The 21,861-nt window shown below is 40.4% G+C and overlaps 1 protein-coding gene across 2 annotated transcripts in view; it reads right to left on the bottom strand.

The window, feature by feature from the left end:
• Positions 1–21,861, bottom strand: part of St8sia1 (ST8 alpha-N-acetyl-neuraminide alpha-2,8-sialyltransferase 1) — a 137,834-nt gene that overhangs the window by 73,363 nt on the left and 42,610 nt on the right. For both annotated transcript variants that reach the window (XM_020185159.2, XM_074075886.1), the window contains one exon: positions 19,694–19,838. In XM_020185159.2, coding sequence (XP_020040748.2) covers positions 19,694–19,838 — 145 coding nt within the window. The remainder of the gene's footprint in view (positions 1–19,693; positions 19,839–21,861) is intronic.

Below are 21,861 nucleotides of genomic sequence, written 5' to 3'. Positions count from 1 at the left end.
TAGAGTTGTAAACAACTTATGTTACTTGCTGAATTTGTATATCTGTTCAATATAGATCATAATTAGTAAAACGGAGCCATATTGGAAACCTCACTAAACAGGTCTTCTGTGGTAGGTGGCCAGCCCTATCCCTGGCCTCCACTCCTCACTACTATTCCCACTCTGTCTTTTGTGACTGCACCGCCTGTCACTTGGGGAGGGAGGTGGCTTCTTCATGTCTGCATCTCTCAGAACCACAAGCATTTCCTTCTTTTCCCAATTGGAACCTCAAGAAAATGTGTTGTGAGCAGCGGTCGGAGGAAATTTTGGTTCTCAGACCCTATAGCCGACTCCATGAGAAAAAAAACTTGCATGCACAGGGGGAATTTCTGAGGCCAGAGTGATTTCCTTTCAAATATACTAAACAGAATTTCAAGCCTGTTCTGTTTAGTGCAAGATGCACTGCCAACAGTGGGTTTGGGGCTGACTGATCTGCCCCTTGGCACTTCCCAAGTGCATCTTAATTGGAGAAAGCTTTGCAGAAAAGATGCCACTCTTGAATACTGTATTTATACACATACGATACCTATGCTACTCCCCCTCATCCTGTGGGGATGCAATTCATGGAAATGACCCCAACAAGTGTAAGATACAATGATTCTGAACGCAAATTATAGCACGAGAAGATTCTGCTGTCCACTGAGTGACTGCGACAGTTACAGAAGCTCTCCTAGCCTGTTTCCTCATGTATAGAATGGAAGTGTAAGAAATTACTTTCTTGCATCATTTCTTATATTACTTCTAATATAAGAATGAACTCTAGAAGATGGTGGCTAGAGGGAGGAAGCAGAGAGCGTGCTTCCTAAAGTAAAATCTTGGAGAGACGCTGTAGATACACCTTACATGAAAAACCACCAAAAAGAGGCAAAACTTTGACTCCTCCACACCTCCAGCCTGCGTGTAGGGTTCCCACTCCATGTTAAACAGAGAAACCAGGAGGGCTCCTGCGCTGCCAGACGCCAGTGCCCAGATGGCTTGGGAAGATGCAGACCACAAGGTGAGCTAAGCGGTACGCGGTACTCCCACAGACAACCCTGGGCCAGATCACCATAGCCCTCTGGACAGACGAACCCCCACCCAGGGGAAAAAAACTGAATAATAAGCAATAACAACATAGCAAAGAGGGCAGGGCATCCTGAGAGCCAAAGAGGTGGGGAGGGGAAATCCCTCAAGGAACTGTAAATAAACAAGCGGGCCAGAGAAGGCAGGAGTGGTGGCACACGCCCGGCAATCAGGAGCGGGAAAGCTTGTAAAAGCGCGGTGGGAGGAAAACTCCATAGGAGAGGGGGGAAGACCCACTTCCCATGTGAGCTGTAAATAAACACGGGCAGGCCTGAGAAAGCGGGTGCAGTGTGACCTCCCCCAGTGTGCTTGGAAAGGGGAAAGCTTGTAGCAGTGGCATCGCGCACAGGAGAACTCTGAGTAAACAAAGCCTGTGGGGCCAGGTGAGTGCTAAGCTCACCCCTGAGGTCTGCATAAATAAAGCCTCCAGAAACAGCAGGCTGACAGCAGCGGGCAGGCAAGCCACAGCCTCAAATAGCCATTCACAGAACAGTCTCTAGACTCTTTTTTTTTTCTCTTCTTTCAATGAGACAATAACCAACTACACCTGCAAGCTGAAAAACTTACTGAAACTGTGTTGCATTTGAACTTGGGACACTTTGTGGATTTTTTTGTTTGGTTTGGTTTGGTTTTTTTCTCCTTTGATGAGACAACGACAGAACTACTTCTGAGACACCATCTCCAGGATTGGAGGCTGAGGTACTGACACCAAAATTATTAAGACTGAAACTTTATTGCATTTGAACTTAGAGATTTTTAAATTTTTTTATTTTTATTTATATTTTTTTATTTTTTCAATCCTCTCTCTGTCTCTCTAATGCCTGTTAAGCTTACTGTTGATTAGTACACTATCTCTCCCTGTTTATATCTTTGAAACTTTTGTTTGTTTGTTTTTGTTTTTTTTACTTGTTTGTTTATTTGTTTTCTCCATTTTCTTTAACTTCTTTGCTTTCCTTCTCCTCTCACCCTTCCATTCTAAATATCACCATTGTTATTATTACAGGCTAGACAATACTTAATTGCACACACTACAGGGACAATAACACCACCAAGGGCAATGACGGGAAGACAGAAAAATCAGGGAAACCAGTTTCCCCACAGCAAAAAATTACTACAGGAACCAGAGGGAAATGAAGAAAACAGATACTCAGATCCAGACTCCAACAAAATGAAGATAAACTATGCCAAAGAACCCAATGAAGCCCACAAGAATAATCTAAAAGAAGAAATACTACAGGTACTCAATGAGAATTTTATAGAGATGATACTGGATCTGGTCAACCAAAATGTACAGGAGACACTCAAGAAATTCCAAGACAACAAAAATAGAGAATTTGAAAAAGCACCAGAAGGAATAAAGGAAACCATAGAAGCACTGTATAAACACCAAAGTGAAACAAAGAACATGATTAATAAAGAGATAAATGAACTCAGGATGAAAACAGACAACATTAAAGAGGAAGAAACTCAGGATATGGAAAATCTCAGAAAAAAGAACGAAACAGAATTGCAAAACAAAATGGAAGGCCAATCCAGCAGAATAAAGCAAACAGAAGACAGAATCTCAGAACTCAAAGATGAAATGGTAATTAAAGGAAAAACTGAAGAAATATTAGTTAAACAACCCAAGACCTGTGAGAAGAAAATGTAAGAACTTACTGACTCCAGCAAAAGACCAAACCTAAGAATCATGGGCATTGAAAAAGGAGAAGAGGTGCAAGCAAAGGGAATGCATAATATATTCAACGAAATAATAACAGAAAATTTCCCAAATCTAGAGAAAGCTATTCCCATACACATGCAAGAGACCTCCCGAACACCAAACAGACCAGACCAAAATAGATCTACCCAACAGCATATTATCACTAAAACAACAAATACAGAGACCTGAGAAAGAATATTGAAGGCTGTAAAGGAGAAAAAACAAATAACATACAAAGGTAAACCAATCAAAATCACAGCAGGCTTCTCCACAGAAACATTAAAAGCAAGAAGAGCGTGGGGTGAGATCTTCCGGGCACTGAATGAAAATAACTTCAACCCCAGGATACTCTACCCAGAAAAACTATCATTCAAAATAGATGGAGCAATAAAAGTCTTTCATGATAAGAGGAAATAAGACAATATGTGACCACAAAGCCACCACTACAAAAGATCCTTCAAGGGATTCTGCACACAGAAAGTGAAACCCAACATAACCATGAAAGGGCAGGCAGCACCAAACTACAAGAAAAGAAAAAGCAAGAAAGTAAAGTGTAACCTCAACTTAGGTACACACAATCAAACCTTCAAACAACTAAGACAACTAAATGACAGGAATCACCACATACCTATCAGTACTAACACTTAATGTTAACGGACTTAATTCACCCATCAAAAGGCACCGTTTGACGAACTGGATTTAAAAGGAAGATCCAACAATTTGTTGCTTACAGGAGACCCATCTCACCAACAGAAATAAGCATAGGCATAGGATGAAAGGCTGGAAGAAGATTTACCAAGCCAATGGCCCCCGCAAACAGGCAGGAGTATCGATACTTATCTCTATCAAAGTAGACTTCAAACCTACATTGATCAAACAAGATAAAGGACATTCCATACTAATAAAAGGAGAAATAGACCAAAAGGAAATAACAATTATCAACTTATATGCACCTAATGTCAACGCACCCAATTTCATCAAACATACCATGAAGGACCTAAAAGCATATATTAACTCCAACAAAGTGGTCGTGGGAGACTTTAACACCCCATTATCATCAATAGATAGATCATCCAAACAAAAAAGTCAATAAAGAAATCCTAGATCTGAAATATACCATAGATCAAATGGACCTACTTGATGTCTACAGAACATTTCATCCAATTTCTACTCAATATACATTCTTCTCAGCAGCCCACAGAACCTTCTTCAAAATAGATCATATCCTAAGGCACAAAGCAAGCCTCAGCAAATACAAAAAAATAGAAATTATACCATGCATTCTATCTGATCACAATGCAATAAAACTAGAACTCAACAACAAAAATAAAGACAAAAAACATGCAAACAGCTGGAAACTGAATAACTCATTGCTTAATGAACAATGGGTCATTGATGAAATAAAAGAGGAAATTAAAAAGTTCCTGGAAGTCAATGAAAATGAAAACACAACCTACCAGAACCTATGGGACACAGCAAAGGCAGTCCTGAGAGGAACGTTTGTAGCCATGAGTGCATATATTAAAAAGACTGAAAGATCCCAAATCAATGACCTAATGATACATCTCAAACTCCCAGAAAAACAAGAACAAACAAATCCCAAAACAAATGGAATGAGAGAAATAATAAAAATAAGAGCTGAAATCAACAAAATAGAAACCAAAAAAACCATACAAAGAATTAATGAAACAAAAAGTTGGTTCTTTGAAAAAATAAACAAGATCGACTGACTCCTGGCAAACTTGACTAAAATGAGGAAGGAAAAAAACCAAAATTAGTAGAATCAGGAATGCAAAAGGGGAGATAACAACAAACTCCATGGAAGTCCAGGAAATCATCAGAGATTACTTCGAGAACCTATATTCAAATAAATTCGAAAATCTTAAAGGAATGGACAGATGTCTAGATAAATATGAACATCCAAAAATGAACCAAGAGGATATTAATCACCTGAATAGATCTATAACACAAAATGAAATTGAAGCACCAATCAAGAGTCTCCCCAAAAAGAAAAGTCCAGGACCTTTTGGATTCTCTGCTGAATTCTATCAGTCCTTTAAAAAAGAACTGACACCAACCCTCCTTAAACTGTTCCACAAAACAGAAAGGGAAGGAAAACTGCTAATACAGTTTATGAAGCCAGTATTATACTTATCCCAAAACCAGACAAAGACACCTCCAAAAAGGAGAACTATAGGCCAATCTCCTTAGTGAACATTGATGCAAAAATCCTCAATAAAATAATGGCAGACCGAATTCAACAACACATCAAAAAGATCATTCACCACAACCAAGTAGGCTTATCCCTACTTGCAGGGATTGACCAACATATGAAAATCAACAAATGTAATACACCACATTGACAGAAGCAAAGAGAAAAACCACTTGATCATCTCAATAGATGCAAAAACAGCCTTTGATAAGATCCAACACCATTTCATCATAAAAGCTCTAAGAAAACTAGGAATAGAAGGAAAGTACCTCAACATTATAAAAGCTATATATGACAAACCTACAGCCAGCATTATACTTAACAGAGAAAGACTGAAACCATTTCCTCTAAAATCAGGAACTAGATGAGGATGCCCACTATCTCCACTCCTATTTAACATAGTACTGGAATTCCTAGCCAGAGCAATTAGGCGAGAAGAAGGACTAAAAGGAATACAAATAGGTAACGAAACTGTCAAAATATCCCTATTTGCAGATGATATGATTCTATACCTTAAAGACCCAAAAAACTCTACTCAGAAGCTCCTAGACACCATCAATAGCTACAGCAAGGAAGCAGGATATAAAATCCACATAGAAAAATCATTAGCATTTCTGTACACTAATAATGAACAAACTGAGAAAGAATATATGAAAACAACTCCATTTACAATAGCCTCAAAAAAAATCAAATACCTAGGTGTAAACCTAACAAAAGATGTGAATGACCTCTACAAGGAAAACTATAAACTTCTGAAGAAAGAGATTGAGGAAGACTATAGAAAGTGGAGAGATCTCCCATGCTCATGGAATGGTAGAATCAACATAGTAAAACTGTCGATACTCCCAAAAGTAATCTACATGTTTAATGCAATTCCCATCAAAATTCCAATGACATTCATTAAAGCGATTGAAAAATCTACCATTAAATTTATATGGAAACACAAGAGGCCACGAATAGCCAAGGCAATACTCAGTCAAAAGAATAACGGTGGAGGTATCACAATACCCGACTTCAAACTGTATTACAAAGCAATAACAATAAAACCAGCATGGCACTGGCACAAAAATAGACATGAAGACCAATGGAACAGAATAGAGGACCCAGATATGAAACCACACAACTATAACCAACTTGTCTTTGATAAAGGCGCTAAAAATATATGATGGAGAAAAGACAGCCTCTTCAACAAAAACTGTTGGGAAAACTGGTTAGCAGTCTGCAAAAAACTGAAACTAGATCCATGTATATCACCCTATACCATTATTAACTCAAAACGGATCAAGGATCTTAATATCAGACCCCAACTCTAAAGTTGGTACAGGAAAGAGTAGGAAATACTCTGGAGTTAGTTGGTATAGGTAAGAACTTTCTTAACAAACCCCAGCAGCACAGCAACTAAGAGATAGCATAGATAAATGGGACCTCATAAAACTAAAAAGCTTCTGTTCATCAAAAGAAGTGGTCTCTAAACTGAAAAGAACACCCACAGAGTGGGAGAAAATATTTGCCAGCTACACATCAGACAAAGGACTGATAACCAGAATATATAGGGAACTTAAAAAACTAAATTCTCCCAAAATTAATGAACCAATAAAGAAATGGGCAATTGAACTAAACAGAACTTTCTCAAAAGAAGAAATTCAAATGACCAAAAAAGACATGAAAAAATGCTCACCATCTCTAGTCATTAAGGAAATGCAAATTAAAACCACACTAAGACTCCACCTCACCCCTGTTAGAATAGCCATCATTAGAAACACCAAACAACAGGTGTTGGTGAGGATGTGGGGAAAAAGGAACCCTTATACACTGCTGGTGGGAATGCAAGCTGGTGCAACCACTCTGGAAAAAAATTTGGAGGTTACTTAAAAAGCTAAACATTGATCTACCATATGATCCAGCAATACCACTCTTGAGGATATACCCAAAATATATGACACAGGTTACTCCAGAGGCACCTGCACACCCATGTTTATTGCAGCACTTTTCACAATTGCCAAGTTATGGAAACAGCCAAGATACCCCACTACTGACGAATGGATTAAGAAAATGTGGTATTTATACACAATGGAATTTTATGCAGCAATGAAGAAGAACGAAATGTTATCATTCACTGGTAAATGGATGGAAGTGGAGAACATCATTCTGAGTGAGGTTAGCCTGGCCAAAAAGACCAAAAATCTTATGTTCTCCCTTATATACGGACATTAGATCAAGGGGATTGGACTTTGATCACATGATAAAGCGAGAGCACACAAGTTAGGTATGAGGATAGGTAAGACACCTAAAAAACTAGATAGCATTTGTTGCCCTCAACACAGGGAAACTAAAGCAGATACCTTAAAAGCAACTGAGGCCAATAGGAGAAGGGGACCAGGAACTAGAGAAAAGGTTAGATCAAGAAGAATTAACCTAGAAGGTAACACACATGCACAGGAAATCAATGTGAGTCAACTCCCTGTATAGCTATCCTTATCTCAACTAGCAAAAATCCTTGGTCCTTCCTATTATTGCTCATACTCTCTGTTCAACAAAATCAGAGATAAGGGCAAAATAGTTTCTGCTGGGTAGCCAGGTGGTAGGGCGGAGAGGGAGGGGGCACGGGGGTAACGGAGGGGACAGGGGGAAGGGGGGAGAAATGACACAAACATTGTATGCACATATGAATAAAATAAAAATTAAAAAAAAGAATGAACTCTAGAGTTATTGAAAGAATTAAATAAGAAGGTCAAGGCCAGCACTTAGGAATCACTCAGGGATTCCCAGCTGTTGATGTTTTCAAAATATGAAAACTCCAACCATCACACTGCTCTAGCCTTTCCCCATCCATATGATACTCCATCTTCATCTTCTGGACACTGAAGGATGTTTCTACACATTGAGATTTCTGTGCCTAGAGCACAAGCTCAGACAAAAGGTGTTTCCTTCTGAACTCTCCATGGCATCTGACTGCCACAGTGTTTACTGATGTGGGAATGGTTTGCCTTTCCCCACAGTTCTCTGACTCACTTCATCCCACCTTGTAGCTTATAAATCTGCACCACGAAATGTTAATTTCCAAGCCTGGATCTTCATCTAAGTCCTTCCTTGCTTCTATTTGTTCATGATGTAAAACAGCAGCAATAAGAGAATAAAATGCCTTAAGAAGCGAATGACTGTCATTTACTTTTTAATTAATGGTCTGTTATCATCTGACTTTTGAACATCTCAAGAGCACTTCGCTACTTCTCTTATAGGGTCATTTCCTTGAAATGGGATTACAATCCAAAAAAGTAGTTTTAGGGAATTACTTAATTTATGACCTTTCCTAATTCCAGAAAAGTTACAAGATTTCCAAGTTAAAGGATAATCATTCTAAGAGCCCACATGACACACGCAGTCTACTGTCTATCATTTGGCTGAAATCTTTTTCCTGTTTAGAATTCAAAGGCGTTAAAAAATTATGACTGTCTCTGGCAAGAGGGTGTCTGGGACTGGCTTGTTTCCAAAACATATTGGCTCCATAGTGCTACAAAGACTAAAGAACGTCTCCTCTTTCAACTGAGCCAAGACAACTTGAAAACAAGCAGGGAGGCTGTGTGTTAATTAAAAATACAAATGCCACCCGCACTCTGGGGGAAAATTGGTTCAGCAGGACCTGATGGTTAAAGACTGAAGAAAGGAAAGGGTACCAAGACCTTAGCCCATCCAGAAGCCAAGGTTACCAACTCCAGGCAGGGCCAGGACCTAGGAGCAGCTCCCCTCTTGGCTCCACCACCACACTCTGCCTTTTCATTATCTGGAGGGAGAGTAGAGACTGGCCATGCTGATAGCTGTGGCTGTGGCATTAAATCTTCTGAAGAAGCAGAATTTCACCATTATGGTGTCTCATAAGACTGATCGCTTCACAACACCTGAGACCTTGTATTGATCTATCAGCACACAAGGGTGACACCAGGCACAGTTAGAATGGTGCATGTTATAACTTGGTTTGACCATCTGCATTGTGTCTTTCGGGGACTTCCCTAGTTGATGGCTTCAGTGTAGGGAACTTGCCCTCCACTCTGATAATGAACTCCAAGTCTCTTTATACCGAAAGCACAGGCTGTGGGCCTACCAGGAGGCAGTCACACCCTTCATTCCTTCCTTCACTCTTGTTACAAGGCACTAAATCTGTATTGATTCTAGGTACTAAACGCCAAGATACTACAGCTCCCCAGCTCCCCAGAAAGCCTCCCAGCTAGAGAGAGAAATGAAATGTAATGAATGAAATATGATTAAAGATGAAGTTGCTGGTGAGAAGCAGCTGGTGGTGGGAGGAAGGCCCCACAGGAAATGACTCTGCAACAGGACATGAAGGATTAACATAAGTTACCTAGGTAAGAGGAGGCCAGAATCTTCCAAAAAGAGGGATGATGATGTGCAGAAATCTCTGTAGGGGAGGGCACAGGGCTGATGAGCAGCTCAAAGAAGACCAGGAGGACAAGTTGTTCAGGACCTGGAGAAATGGATGCTGAGTCACAGGAAAGACAGGCCCTGAGGAGCTGTGGGCTTTAAGGAGTTTGTCTTTATCCCCGGATCGATGGGAACATAATCCAGGCCTTAGGTAAAGTGTGATCTCACTCACATTTTAAAAAGTTAGCTCAGGCTACAACATGGAAAACAGACGGGAGAGGAGTCCAGATTGGGGAGAAGGTGGGTAAGAGACATTGGAGAATCCTAGGCAGGAAGCCATTGTCACTTAAATAGGATGTCAATGACCACGATGGAAAATTAAAAATCTGTATAAAAAAAAGAGTAAGAAGTTACCTCCATCAACACCAAAATTCCCTTCAGCTCTGCTGTGGTGTGAATGTCGACTCCAAAACTCATGTTGAAACACAACTGCCACTGAATAGTATTTGAGGTGGGGCCGTTAAGAGGTGATCAGGTCATATTTGCCCTTATGAATGCTTGGGTACCATTTTGGAAGGACTGAACTAGTTATTGTAGGAACAAAGTCCTGATAGAACTGAGCTTCGGCCCAGTTCTCCTCCCTCTGTCTCATGTGTTAGCTGGCCCTCCACCTTCCAGGTGCTAGAGGGTCATGCCATTGGACCTCTAGCCTCCAGGACAGTGCATCAAATAATTGTTTATAAGTTACCCAAACTGCTGTATTCGGTTACGAAAGCAAAAAATGATCTAAGACAAACTTCCTCCAGTGATAATTTCTTTTTTTTTTCTTTTATTTATATGTGCATACAATGTTTGGGTCATTTCTCAGTGATAATTTCTTAAGAATAACATACATCTAAAAGTGATTAAGAACAGCAAAACAGAAAATAGCAACTCCATGTCCGGTATCAGTATCACGGCTTGACTTTAAAATTGTATGATCTTGTCACTTCAAGTTCACAAGAAGGCTTTGGCAGAACAGCCCATCTTTCTATCATTGAGTGCACTCAACACCTTGCACTCCCCACCTGCTATGTCAGGTGCCAGGCCCTGGGCAGGCACTGCCTTTGAAGAGCTCACTGACTGGTGAGCAGAAAACATGTGAACAATTAAGTGTTATTCATCTGTACAAGAAAAGGGAAACCAACAATTTTAGGGAAAGAAAACAGATTGCTAACCAACATGGCAGGACAGTAGGGATTTGAGAGGAGGAACTGGAAAGGTTTTACAGAAATGAAAATAGTTTCATTCAACCTTAAAAGATAAATAAGAATTCATCAGGAAGACGAGGAAAGGCAGGTAGAGGATGTCATAAGGAATAATAGTCTGACTATTTAAAAGGTCTTGAATTAGTCTAGATAACAATGATAAACCTGGAACTAACACAGTGGCCGTGAGTAAGTCAACAGATGATGGGTTCAAGAGGTATTTATGAGTGGCATTCAAACTCTGAGCCTAGTGTTGAGATGAATAGACAATGATGTAATTACCTGAGACAGGCATAGAGGGAAAGAAAGGTGGGGAACAGAGTTCAAACTCCAACATGTGAAAGCAAGGACATTGAGGACAGCCCCCAATGGGAGCTCATTGTTATTTCCCTAAGAACTAGTGCAGTCCCTAGCACACAGTAGCACCTCTTCAATAAATACCTGATTATGAACTGCTGAGCACAGATTTCACATACAATCATTAAAATTTGGGAAAAGCCTACCTTTGCTGGCAGCTGAGCATACTCTTGTAACAGCAAGTTCTACAAATGTGAGAGGCAATGTCTAAAACATCAAGTTCTTATTTTAAACTTTAAATAATTCAGCTTCAATTTTATTTTGTAGATTTTAAATTGCTAACTTATATGGCTTATATAGCAGCACTGTATTTTTTTTTCTGAGTCCATAAATTGTTGAATTTTCCAACAATCTCTGCATCAGGTAGTTATCTGTACATATCTGCAAATGATAGTTATTTCAGTTCTTTTTTTGGTTTTTTAGCAGTATTGGTGTTTGAACACAAGGCCTCACACTTGTTAGGTAGGGGTTCCACCAGTTGATTCACTCTGCCAGCATTATTTCAGTTTTTACAGACCTTGGGTATTATAGTCAAAGTCTATGTCAGGTTATAACAAGAAAAATTAATTAGGAAGTTTATAAATTAAAGCCCCAGAATTAATAATGCCTGGTGAGCACTCTATCTTCTAAATAGCAGATTAGAACCAAGATATATAATCATAATAGACTGAAACCTAGAAATAGAAGCATTAGAGCAAAATAATCTGATAATATGTATTTTATAGGGGGTTGGTAACCACTGTTTTATTAATAGCAAACCACACTAGGTGAAGACATTAGATTATCAAATTTATTTAATTTGTAATTGCCTTTCTCTCAACACCTTCCTTCCCACCCCTTAGTAAAAAGTTAAAATTCTGAAAACTCTGAGTCTGGGTACATGAGAAAACTAAAACTTAGCCAAAAAACCAAAAAAAAATCCTACACGTAGTCATTTTCAACATGTAAAACATTACCTTATCCTCTAAAAGCCAGTAGATCTCCAGCAATATTCTACACCACACTTACCACTCACCTATTTTTATTTTTCTTCCTTTTTTTGGGGGTGGGAGGGTAGTACTGGGGTTTGAATTCAGGGCACGCTACTACTTGAGTTATTCCATCAACCCTCACCTATTTTTCTGAAAAATTCCCAGCATAATTTCTTAAGTAACAATTTATCCAAATTCTCTCCTTTGCTTAGGTTTCACTCCTTCTGCATGGTTAGCCTCCACGGAGCTAGACATAGGACAGAGTAGGCACCTCATCTTCTTATCTGAAAAATTCAACCACTTTATAAGACCTCATTCTCAATCTCTGACCAACTCTGAACCCAAATCTGGGGTGACTAAAGATTCAAACTGAAGTATAGACTGACACTGATCTTTTAGGGCATTGATCTGGAGATGGTCACTCAAAGTTGTGGGCATCCTCATACATTATACTTGCAGCTGACCATGGCGCCCAGGTGTGACTCTAGTCACCTCGTCTGTGTACACTGCCCTACCATGTTTCTGTCTTCCACTCCACTCCAAGTTCCAGTAACTGTGTTCTAGCCCTGCTTTCATAAACAGCCCCTAATTTTGACCCCAATGCTGGGGACTCTGACCTTGTTCCCATGAGTTACTACATTCATACATGATCAATTCCCAACCTTTTAGAAAGGAGGGCTCTTCCTCCTTCTGCCAGCACCTCTGGACACTGCCAGTTTGGAAGCTCCCAGCTTAGAGACTGAGAACTTGAAGTCAACTACTGTGTTATCTGGGTCTCTGCAAACAGCTTCCTCCACCCTGCCTCTCCTCTCTCAGTTCTGCACACTTACTGGCACCTCATGTCATCCTTCTTGTCTTCTGGTTGTTGCCAACAGTTTGCAGGGTGAGACTCTAAATATCCCTTTCTGGCTATGGGCTATACCCTCGTTAGCACCTAAGCTACTTTCACTTCTGCCTTCTTAATTCTACCCATCTTTTCCCCACTCTGTTAAGAAACCTAGCTTTAGGATTCACCTCTCCAATCAGCCCAGAACTTCAGCATATGGCTGTCAGGCCACATCAAAGAGAATGTTGTTCTATCTCACATACAGTCTAAGAATTATTGACCAGTTAGCTGACGGAAGGTTGTGAACTGACCTGAACAAATCCAAGAAATCGTTCTCTGTGCTCACTTGTTCCTCTTAATCCCTCAGCCAAATTAATTTGGCCAGAGAAAATTCACTGTTGATATGGTTCCTCTCAGTAAGTTAATCAAATGTATCTTGATGCATTTAAGAGACTCCTAATAGAGCTGAGAATTACAATTGAGCATTTTAGTAGCAGAAATGAAATGGGCTTTCTGATATCCAAACAAAGGCTCAAAACTAAAGCAAAACAGGATGGATTTTTCCAGTAAGAAAAAAAACAAGATGAATAAACAAAGCAAAGAGAAGAAATAAAGACGTACCATCTTTTTTTGTAGGAAAACACTTTGTCGTATTATGAACTCTAAGAAGAAAATGTTACATAAAACTAATAACACCTCCTGAGAAAAGTCAGCACTCCCCTCTGACCTACCAGATGAGATCTGACTCTCTGGTAATTGGTGTCATGCATTCCTTTCAATTGTTCCCTTGAAGCTAGGAGCCTGAGTTGTAATCAGTTTTTGAACTAAATTTTGCACACTGTCAAGTACATTAGAAAGGTCTACACCATGACAGAGAGACCATTCCTTACATTTGTTTTCCATCTTGTCCTCAACCATCTACAACTTGTTCCTTTCATTAAAGAATTTAATTTTTAATTATTTCACAATTTGCAAAGTGTCTTTTAGCTTACTTTCATATCTCTTGGGCAATTGCCCTGCATTACCTCACTTGTACTCTGTGTTTTCCTTTCCCTAGAAGATAAGAGATTTGGAAGTCCTCTGACGGTCCACTTGCCTCATCTTCTCAGTATGAGGGATATTAATTCATTGTTCAGATATGCAAGCTTAATTGACTGGAAGTGATCTATTTCACATTGTACTTTTAGCTTACCACAATTATTATCCAAATACAATGACAGGAATGTAAAATTGGCAGTCTACAGCATTCTCCTTCAACACTTTCTATTTCCCTAAATCCTAGACTCAACAGATTCATTTCTTCTCATTGTAGAAAACTGATCTCATTCCTTCAGAAGTGGTATTTGTTTTTTTTTCCCCATCAGTTCCTGGCATAACCAAAATGCCAAGGAAATTCTTAAGCCCATAAACACTTAGTCAGATAACAGTAGTATAACCATATTTTCTTGAGCTTGTTCAGAGCACTCATTACAAAGCACTTTTATGCCCATCATCTTATTTTAACTCTGTTTCTCAATACACTACTGAAATATGAAGATCAGGTATTATTCAGACCAGTTTGCAAGGTATAAAAGTCATGGTCACATGACCTGTCTGGGATGGCAGATATCTCCAGAGAAAGCCAAGGCTAGACTTCATTATCCACATAGTTATACAATATTATATCCAACTCAAAATAACAGAGTAAATAACTTGAATTAGTCAATGGTAGTAGAACCATGTTCTGGATCCTACAATAAAGCAATGATGTACAAAGGATAATTTTGCTTCCCTCTGAGAACCTGGATTTCTCCTTTTTAAAAAATCAAAATAACTGCTCTTCTTTCTCCTTTCAAGGCGGGTTAGTGGGGAGTTCAAAGCCAAAGTGTGATCAGGGTTATTACAGAGGATCCTGGGTCTCCAAATCTATGCTCTATTCTCCTCCTAAATAGTTGCAAAATTTTTCTCCTCTTCTAAAGTATTCTCTTAAGGAAAAACTCCTTAAGATGGTTTCAAGATGACTGAGTGGTAAGTGTAAACAACTAGCCCACTAGAACCCATGTGTTTTAAAGAAATAAATCAGACAAGAAACAATGAAACCTTTGAAATCATACAGGCCAGGTTTCACATTACAGACCTTCTAACTACCAGCTCTGGAGCCTTGAATATGGTATTTAACTCTTCCCAGTTTTCATTTCATCCATGAAGTGGAAACACTAATAGCAACCATACAGAGTTGCTGTAAGGACACAGTGAGATAACCTGAGAAACTGAGGCAGGCAGTAGAGTTGAGCAAGTGCAGTACATTTTCCTAGAGCTGGAATACTGAACTTCCCAGCCTCTCTTGCAGCTAGACAGGCCCATGTGACACAGTTCTGACCAATGACACAGGAATGGAGTCTGCCATGATTTCCTCTTCTGTTTCCTCCTTCCTGCTGGGATTCCAGATCTAATGAGGCATTTCCCTAACCATCAGCTTAGGATGGTGGAGCGGAAGGCAGAAGCCTGGGAGGGGCCTGTTGGTACCATGTAGCCGGCAAATAGCACCAAATGATCTATGCTGTGATTCCTTATTGCTTGAGATAATTAAGCACCTATCTGATTTAGCCCCTATGTCAGGTTTCTCTTATAAAGCAGCCAAAAACCAGCCTGACAACAGAACCTGGCAAATATCTGTGGCCAGCAAACATTGGTCCCCTTATTTTTCTTCCAGTTGAAAAAGTATGTGCTTTGGGAAATGATTACAGTAATACTGGTATTATAGAGTGTGATCCAAATTTCAGTAGGAGAAAAAAATTGCTGAGAGACTGAGCAATATCTAGGAGCTCAGAAAACTCTACAAGCATGTTACCATGAAGAGGGAAAGTGTGTATTTTCATTTTAACAAGGACACTCTGACAAACTACTTCCAAATGGCCTGATGGGTTTCCAGGGGGACAAGGACACTGTGGGGACAGTGGAACACAGCAGTGACCCTGTGGCCAACCTGAGAAGATGGAAATGAGTGTCCAAGTGGGACCCTCAGCCTCTGTGATTCTTCACACATGGTCTTGGGTGAGCATTCTGAAGTACATGACTAGTCTAGTTTGTGGTCCTTATAGTATGACTAGTCAGCACAAAGGGAATGGAGAGTCAACCATGTTTTTATTACAGCACAAGGAATATTTTTCAGATGATATCAGCACAGATGTGGTTTCTAACATTCCTGCTACTCCCTCCTAATTTTAAGGAAATTTATGTCTTCCTGAGCAATGTATTTTAAACCAAAGCAGATTTTATCCAGTAATTCCTTCAAACACTGGACCAGGCATTCTTAAAAAGGATAGACCTAGGGTAGGATGTAGTTTGGTAGCAGTGTTTGCACAGCATGCACTATGCCTCAGGACATCTGGGGGAAAGTTCTTGGATAGGAAGTAGAAAACCAATCCCAACTTAGGGGATGTGGAATTGTCAAAGTGAAAGCACACCACCACACTGTCCTCCCCAAACACACACACATACACACACATGTACAGACTGCATGCACATATACAAAAACATGTGCACACATGTGTCCACAGCCATACACACACACACACGCAGATGAACACATAAACACAAGCACACATACATACATGCACATAACACACATACGGGCTTGTGCACACACACGCACACACATACACTTGCATTTTAAAAAATTCCATGTGAGAGTCAAAATCAGCCCTTCATGCCTAATAATTCAAAAAATATTTCAGAAAAATACATTTCTGGAGCCACTTGAAAACAGCTGCACAAATGCCCTGCTATAGCTCACGCAAGGGCACTGCCATGGGCCATCTTAAGTGGGACCTAGACAGGGGCCCTGCACCAAACACGAGTAGGAGGAGATGAATGTCCACGTTAAGTGGTGAGCATTGCACTGGCACAAAAATGAAACACTAAGTACTTCAAAGGCTCACCAGTGCTCACAGTACTGGGATCAGCAGAAAAGGACTTCCAGAAAACTGTAAGTGTCCACATGTAGTTACAAAGATAACTACAACATGTGGCAGAAGAGAATAAACTTGATAACAAAGCTGGAGGAGTTGTGGAAGGCGCAGCGAAAGTAACTCATAAAAGAACTTCAAGGTGACATCCCCAAGCACACTGCTTCCTGTGTTGCCCTCCACGTCCCCTCAGGACATGGATCCCTGAAAGGCACCTGTTGACACTTCACAGCAGCTCTCTTCTCTTTCCCTTGAGGACAGCAACAACAAAGTGATGGACAGGCAAAAGAATAATGAGAACAAAAGCTAACATATATTAGGGGGACAGCAGGGAGGCACAGGTGCATCATGTGAGTTGAGTGACCTGGCATTGTTTTACTGAAAGTCGGGGAAAGAAGGGACTGACAACCCGCAATGGAGCCCACTCACCTGATTGCTGCTGAATATGAACGTGTTATTTTCTTCCCACAGGGAACATGAGTGAAGCACGTTAATTAACTAGCAACTTACGCGCTTGTAACAAACCAGAAACATTTTGCTAAGAAATCATGCATGAGGGCGGGAGAATTGCATCATCGTTTTCTTGTGTTGCAACTGGTTTTCTTGGATTTCTACATATTAGTCATTTCAGAATCTCAACAGAAAATACACATGTAACTTTAAAAAGAATCTATTCCCTGAATTGGTTCGGCCTTTTGTAAAGACTGTGCACACATACACAATGATGTAATGACCTTTGGTTCCTAAGAAAACTAACATTTTGCATTAATTTTCAGGGAAGGTGCCCTGCCCTTGCAACCAGCACAAAGAGACACAGAACTCGTCTGTGTCACCCTGCTGCTATAACTGACAGATAAGATGGGGGCTAGTTCCTATTTCTTTAATCATCTCTTTCCTTCAGATCTATTATTTTGTAGTATAAAGCTAAAAGTCACTTGGTATGACTAAAAGCCTTCATCTATAAAAAGCTTCTTTTGAATTTCTTTTAATCTATTTCTTACTGTTAAAAAAGATTGTTTCCTTATCTCTTCTTCATTTATAGGTAGCTAGTATCCATTTTGGGTTGGTTTTTTTTTTTTTGTTTTTTTTTTAAGACAGAATCTCACTATGTAGCCCAAGCTGGCCTCGAGCTCCCAATCTTCCTGCTTCAGCCTCCCAGGGGCTGTGACTACAAGCATGAACTACCCGTGCTGACTGGAATCAAGTTTTGTACATAGAGGATCCTGAGGACTGAGTTGCTCAAATGCTTGCCAAAGCTTGATAGCTAAAAACTGCCTCTCCTGGACTTCTGTTCAACTAGTGTTTTGGACACTAATCTTTACATTAGATGCATCTGAAGGAGGCTTAAAAGGAGGTAAAAAATTGGAACCTATTGTCTGGTCCCTGTTTAGGGGGAGGCAATTGTGGCCTTGCTAACAGCCGTAACAGGTAGAGGATACTAATCCTAGCCATCCTAGCCCCAGTTACAGCAGCAAGTTCTTGAACTCAATGATTCTAAAAGGTGCCTCTTGACTCTCACTTCTCTATTTTTCTAAGGGTTTTTTTTAAGTACCTAATCCCCTATTTAAAATATTTTTCTGCCTAATGTACCTAGGGAGATTTCTGTCCTTTGCCCAACTAATACAACCCCTCCATCTCAGGACATTCCACAAACCATCAGCACCAGCATTTTTATAATGCTTTGCAGAATACAAAGTGCACTGCCACTCTTTATCTGCATTGACTTTAACCACCACTCGATGAGTGATTAAGACAGGAGCTGCTCTATCATCATTCAAAGAGCTGGGTCTCAGAAGAGGGTTAGGTGACTTATCCAAGGCATTTATTTAGTAAGACATACAGACAATTCACTTCCACATTTTATGACTCTTAGTTATTTCCCTTGACACCAGGAAGTCTCTCAAGACCAAACAAACAATGGAGAGAGAAAGCACACAAATATTGGAAATGAATTACTCCTATTTCCTATTTTAAAAATGTAAAGATCTTATCACTACACTATAAAACCATTCAATTGGATTAAACCACCTAAGGATGATCTGGTAAATACAGGCTGTTTCACAGAGGCCCTGACTTTGGATCGGGAAGAACCCATGCCTCAGATTTACAGGATTCCTCCTTCAAGGACTTGCTAGTTCTTTATTAATGGAGATACATGAAAGGTCAGCCTCACTTTCCAACTCTGACCATGAATCCTCTTTCTGTGCAAACATCTGTCCAAACCATGAGTGGTCAGAAGACTTGGGAAGAAGAGATTCATTTTTCAATTTCTCTCTAATGGTAATTTCACGTAAGTTCTTCCCTCTCACCTAAAATAGGGTTCCCTAGAATAAAGATTTATTTGCTCTTTCCCCCCTTGCTGTCTATGTATAATCTAGTAAAACATTTTATTTCAATGTCCAGGAAACCAAGATAAAAAGCATTAAGTAAGCAAAGTTTGATTTTGACTACATCAAAAGTGGCCAAACTGAATTCTTTCTCTCTATTCCTCTACCTCATAGCAATAAACTAACCACAGGGTTAACATTCAAGAGTTCTGAGAAGCAAATGTTAACCATATGGTCCCCATTCCCTGAGAGCAACATCAGCCCTAAGAAAACATTCCAGTATCACAAATCCTCACCATCATTCCAAAGTGAACATCAAAACCCTAGAATCCCACAATTTCCTGGCCATTCTCTACTTGCTTCCTTCACTTTCAGGAGACTCAAACCTAAAGAGCTAGGAAGGCTGTAACTACAATATGCTGCTTCCTCATAGTATCTCACCTCCATCCTTGCACTGAAACTTCATGCAATCTACACTGAAGAGTGACAAATATAAGGAGAAATATTTAAAGTTAAGATAGAAGAAGATGGAAAAAAGGTTGAATGGGTTAGGCAAAAAATATCCCTTTCTTATGACATCAAGAAATACAAGAAATTTATCAAAATGCAACAAACTCTATACGAACCTGGGGGAAGAGAGAATATGTTGAATTGTCAATGGTGAATGAGTATAAAAACTCTCCATCATACCACATGCTCTTCCCCATGGGGGAATTCATTTTAGTCATAGCAAAGAGATGGGTGGGGTCACAGCAGTCTTCCATTTGTTTCCTAGGAGAGAAAACAGAGAAAGAGAAAAGAGCAGTGGGTTAAGTGAACAGCAGACTCATTCATCTGTCATTCCCACAGAGATGTGCAGCCCACCTCGGTGCCAACTCACAGAGGCATCATGTCTCCACAGTGATTAGACTACTATTAATTTTAATTCACTCTTCCAGTCATCAAAATGCATGACTGGAATATTTCATAATAAAAAAAGTTTAAGAAAAACACACTAGGTCTCAGGTACATCTAAAATATGTCTAAAGGCAAAAAATAATCATTATTATTGCAGAGTTTTTGACTTATTCAACCATCCAGGTCCAGAAAAGACTTGGAGAGAGAGCTTTGGAGCATATGTGTTGAGCTATTCAGGTGCAGCACTAATCAGCACTAATCAGGTGTATCCTGATTTAACTATCAAGTGACTAGGTTCAGAAAGGGAGGACTTTACATAAGCTGTACGGAGCAGAGTGGCCCAAAATTGAATGCACTCTCCCAAAACAGGGACAATATTACAGAATAACTTCTCAGAACACCCCCCACCCCATGAATAAAAACAGAATGACGTAGTGCTGTGATCTCAGACTGCCTTTCTTATTGTCAAACCTCATGGGCCTTTCCAGTTCTCATTTTGTCTGGTCTTAGTAGTGTTTGACACAGTTGAGCACTGTGACATTTGCAATGGCTTCACCTCACGTCCCTTGGGTTTGAAATATCAGCCTCTCCAGGGCCACCTCACCCTCACCCTAAGAGGGGTTGCCTCTCAGGCAACTATGCCTACCCCTCGAGTACAGACCACGTTACTACTCTATGGGGCCATGTAATCAACAGGTTCTGTCTACTCATTGAGCCCGCATGGGGGAAAGCGCTTACTCCCCACTTCTACCTCTAGAAAGACAAAACCAATTTCCGACATAAACCATGTGATGGTTGATCTTGATACTTTGATTGCGTTGAGAAGCTCCTAGGAGATTAGTAAGGTACACCTCTGGATGTGTCTATGAGGACATTTTTAGAAAAGATTAACTAAGGCTGGAGGAAGACTGATGGGAGCAGCACCATCCTATAGCCCCCATGGGGCCTGGAATAAAAGGGGGAAAAGGAGAACTCAGGCATTCTCTCTCTCTTTTCTTTTTTTGCCTCCCCTTTCCCCTCCCTCCTTCTCCTTCTCCTCTTCCTCCTCTCCTCTCCTCTTCTCACCTCTCCTCTCCTCTCCTCTCTCTCTCTCCCTGTCACTTTCCTGACTGCTCCACCAGGATATCAGAACTAAAACCTCTGAAGCCATGAGCCAAAATAAATCCTCCTTAACCTTTTCTCTTGGGTATTTGTCATCACAACAGAAAGTCTAACAAACATAAGCCATTTCTGAGTGGTGTCCCCACACACAGACATCTTCAGTCATCCCTGGTACCAAAGCTTGGAGCTGGAAGGGGATGATAGAGTGAAACGCCTGGCTACACATCCTGGCTTTCCCTCTTACTAACGCCATTCCTGGGAAAGTTGCTAGGCTGTAGAACCAGAACCAGAGACATTTTTGGAGAAACCATACCAACGTTCAGATACAGCATATGATAAAAGCTCAATGCACATTAGGTGCTGTGTTTGAATGTTCCCTCCAAAACTCAATACTGAGCTTAATTGCCAGGGCAACAGTTGGCAGTTAGGGCAGAGACAGAATGAGAAAGCCCCGATGCCTCTATCATGTGTTCCATCTTTAATAAGAAGGAGGCTCTTGCACCTTATTCATCGTAAGACAGCCCTGTTTCCATCACCTGCTTCCTTCAGCACTTGCAAAGGGACTGGCCCACAGCCAGTGCAAGCTCAGAATGCAGGGCTCTGACCATCCTTGGGGTGGCGCTAATGAGCACTTCCACAAATCTGGCACAGCTGGTGCTAGTGCACCTGCAAGAGCCTTCTGTCACACTACATCAGCTTCCTGGAGAGCAGTCCAGGGCCCAATCCTGTGTGCTGACTACCTTTTCCTGGAGCAAAAGCCCAGTAAAACCTCATCCAGATGGAATTCCTTACCCAT

This window comes from Castor canadensis, chromosome 6, assembly GCF_047511655.1.
Source record: "Castor canadensis chromosome 6, mCasCan1.hap1v2, whole genome shotgun sequence".
In the NCBI taxonomy this organism is placed as follows: Eukaryota; Metazoa; Chordata; class Mammalia; order Rodentia; family Castoridae; genus Castor; species Castor canadensis.
This window is presented reverse-complemented; position numbering and strand designations above follow the sequence as displayed.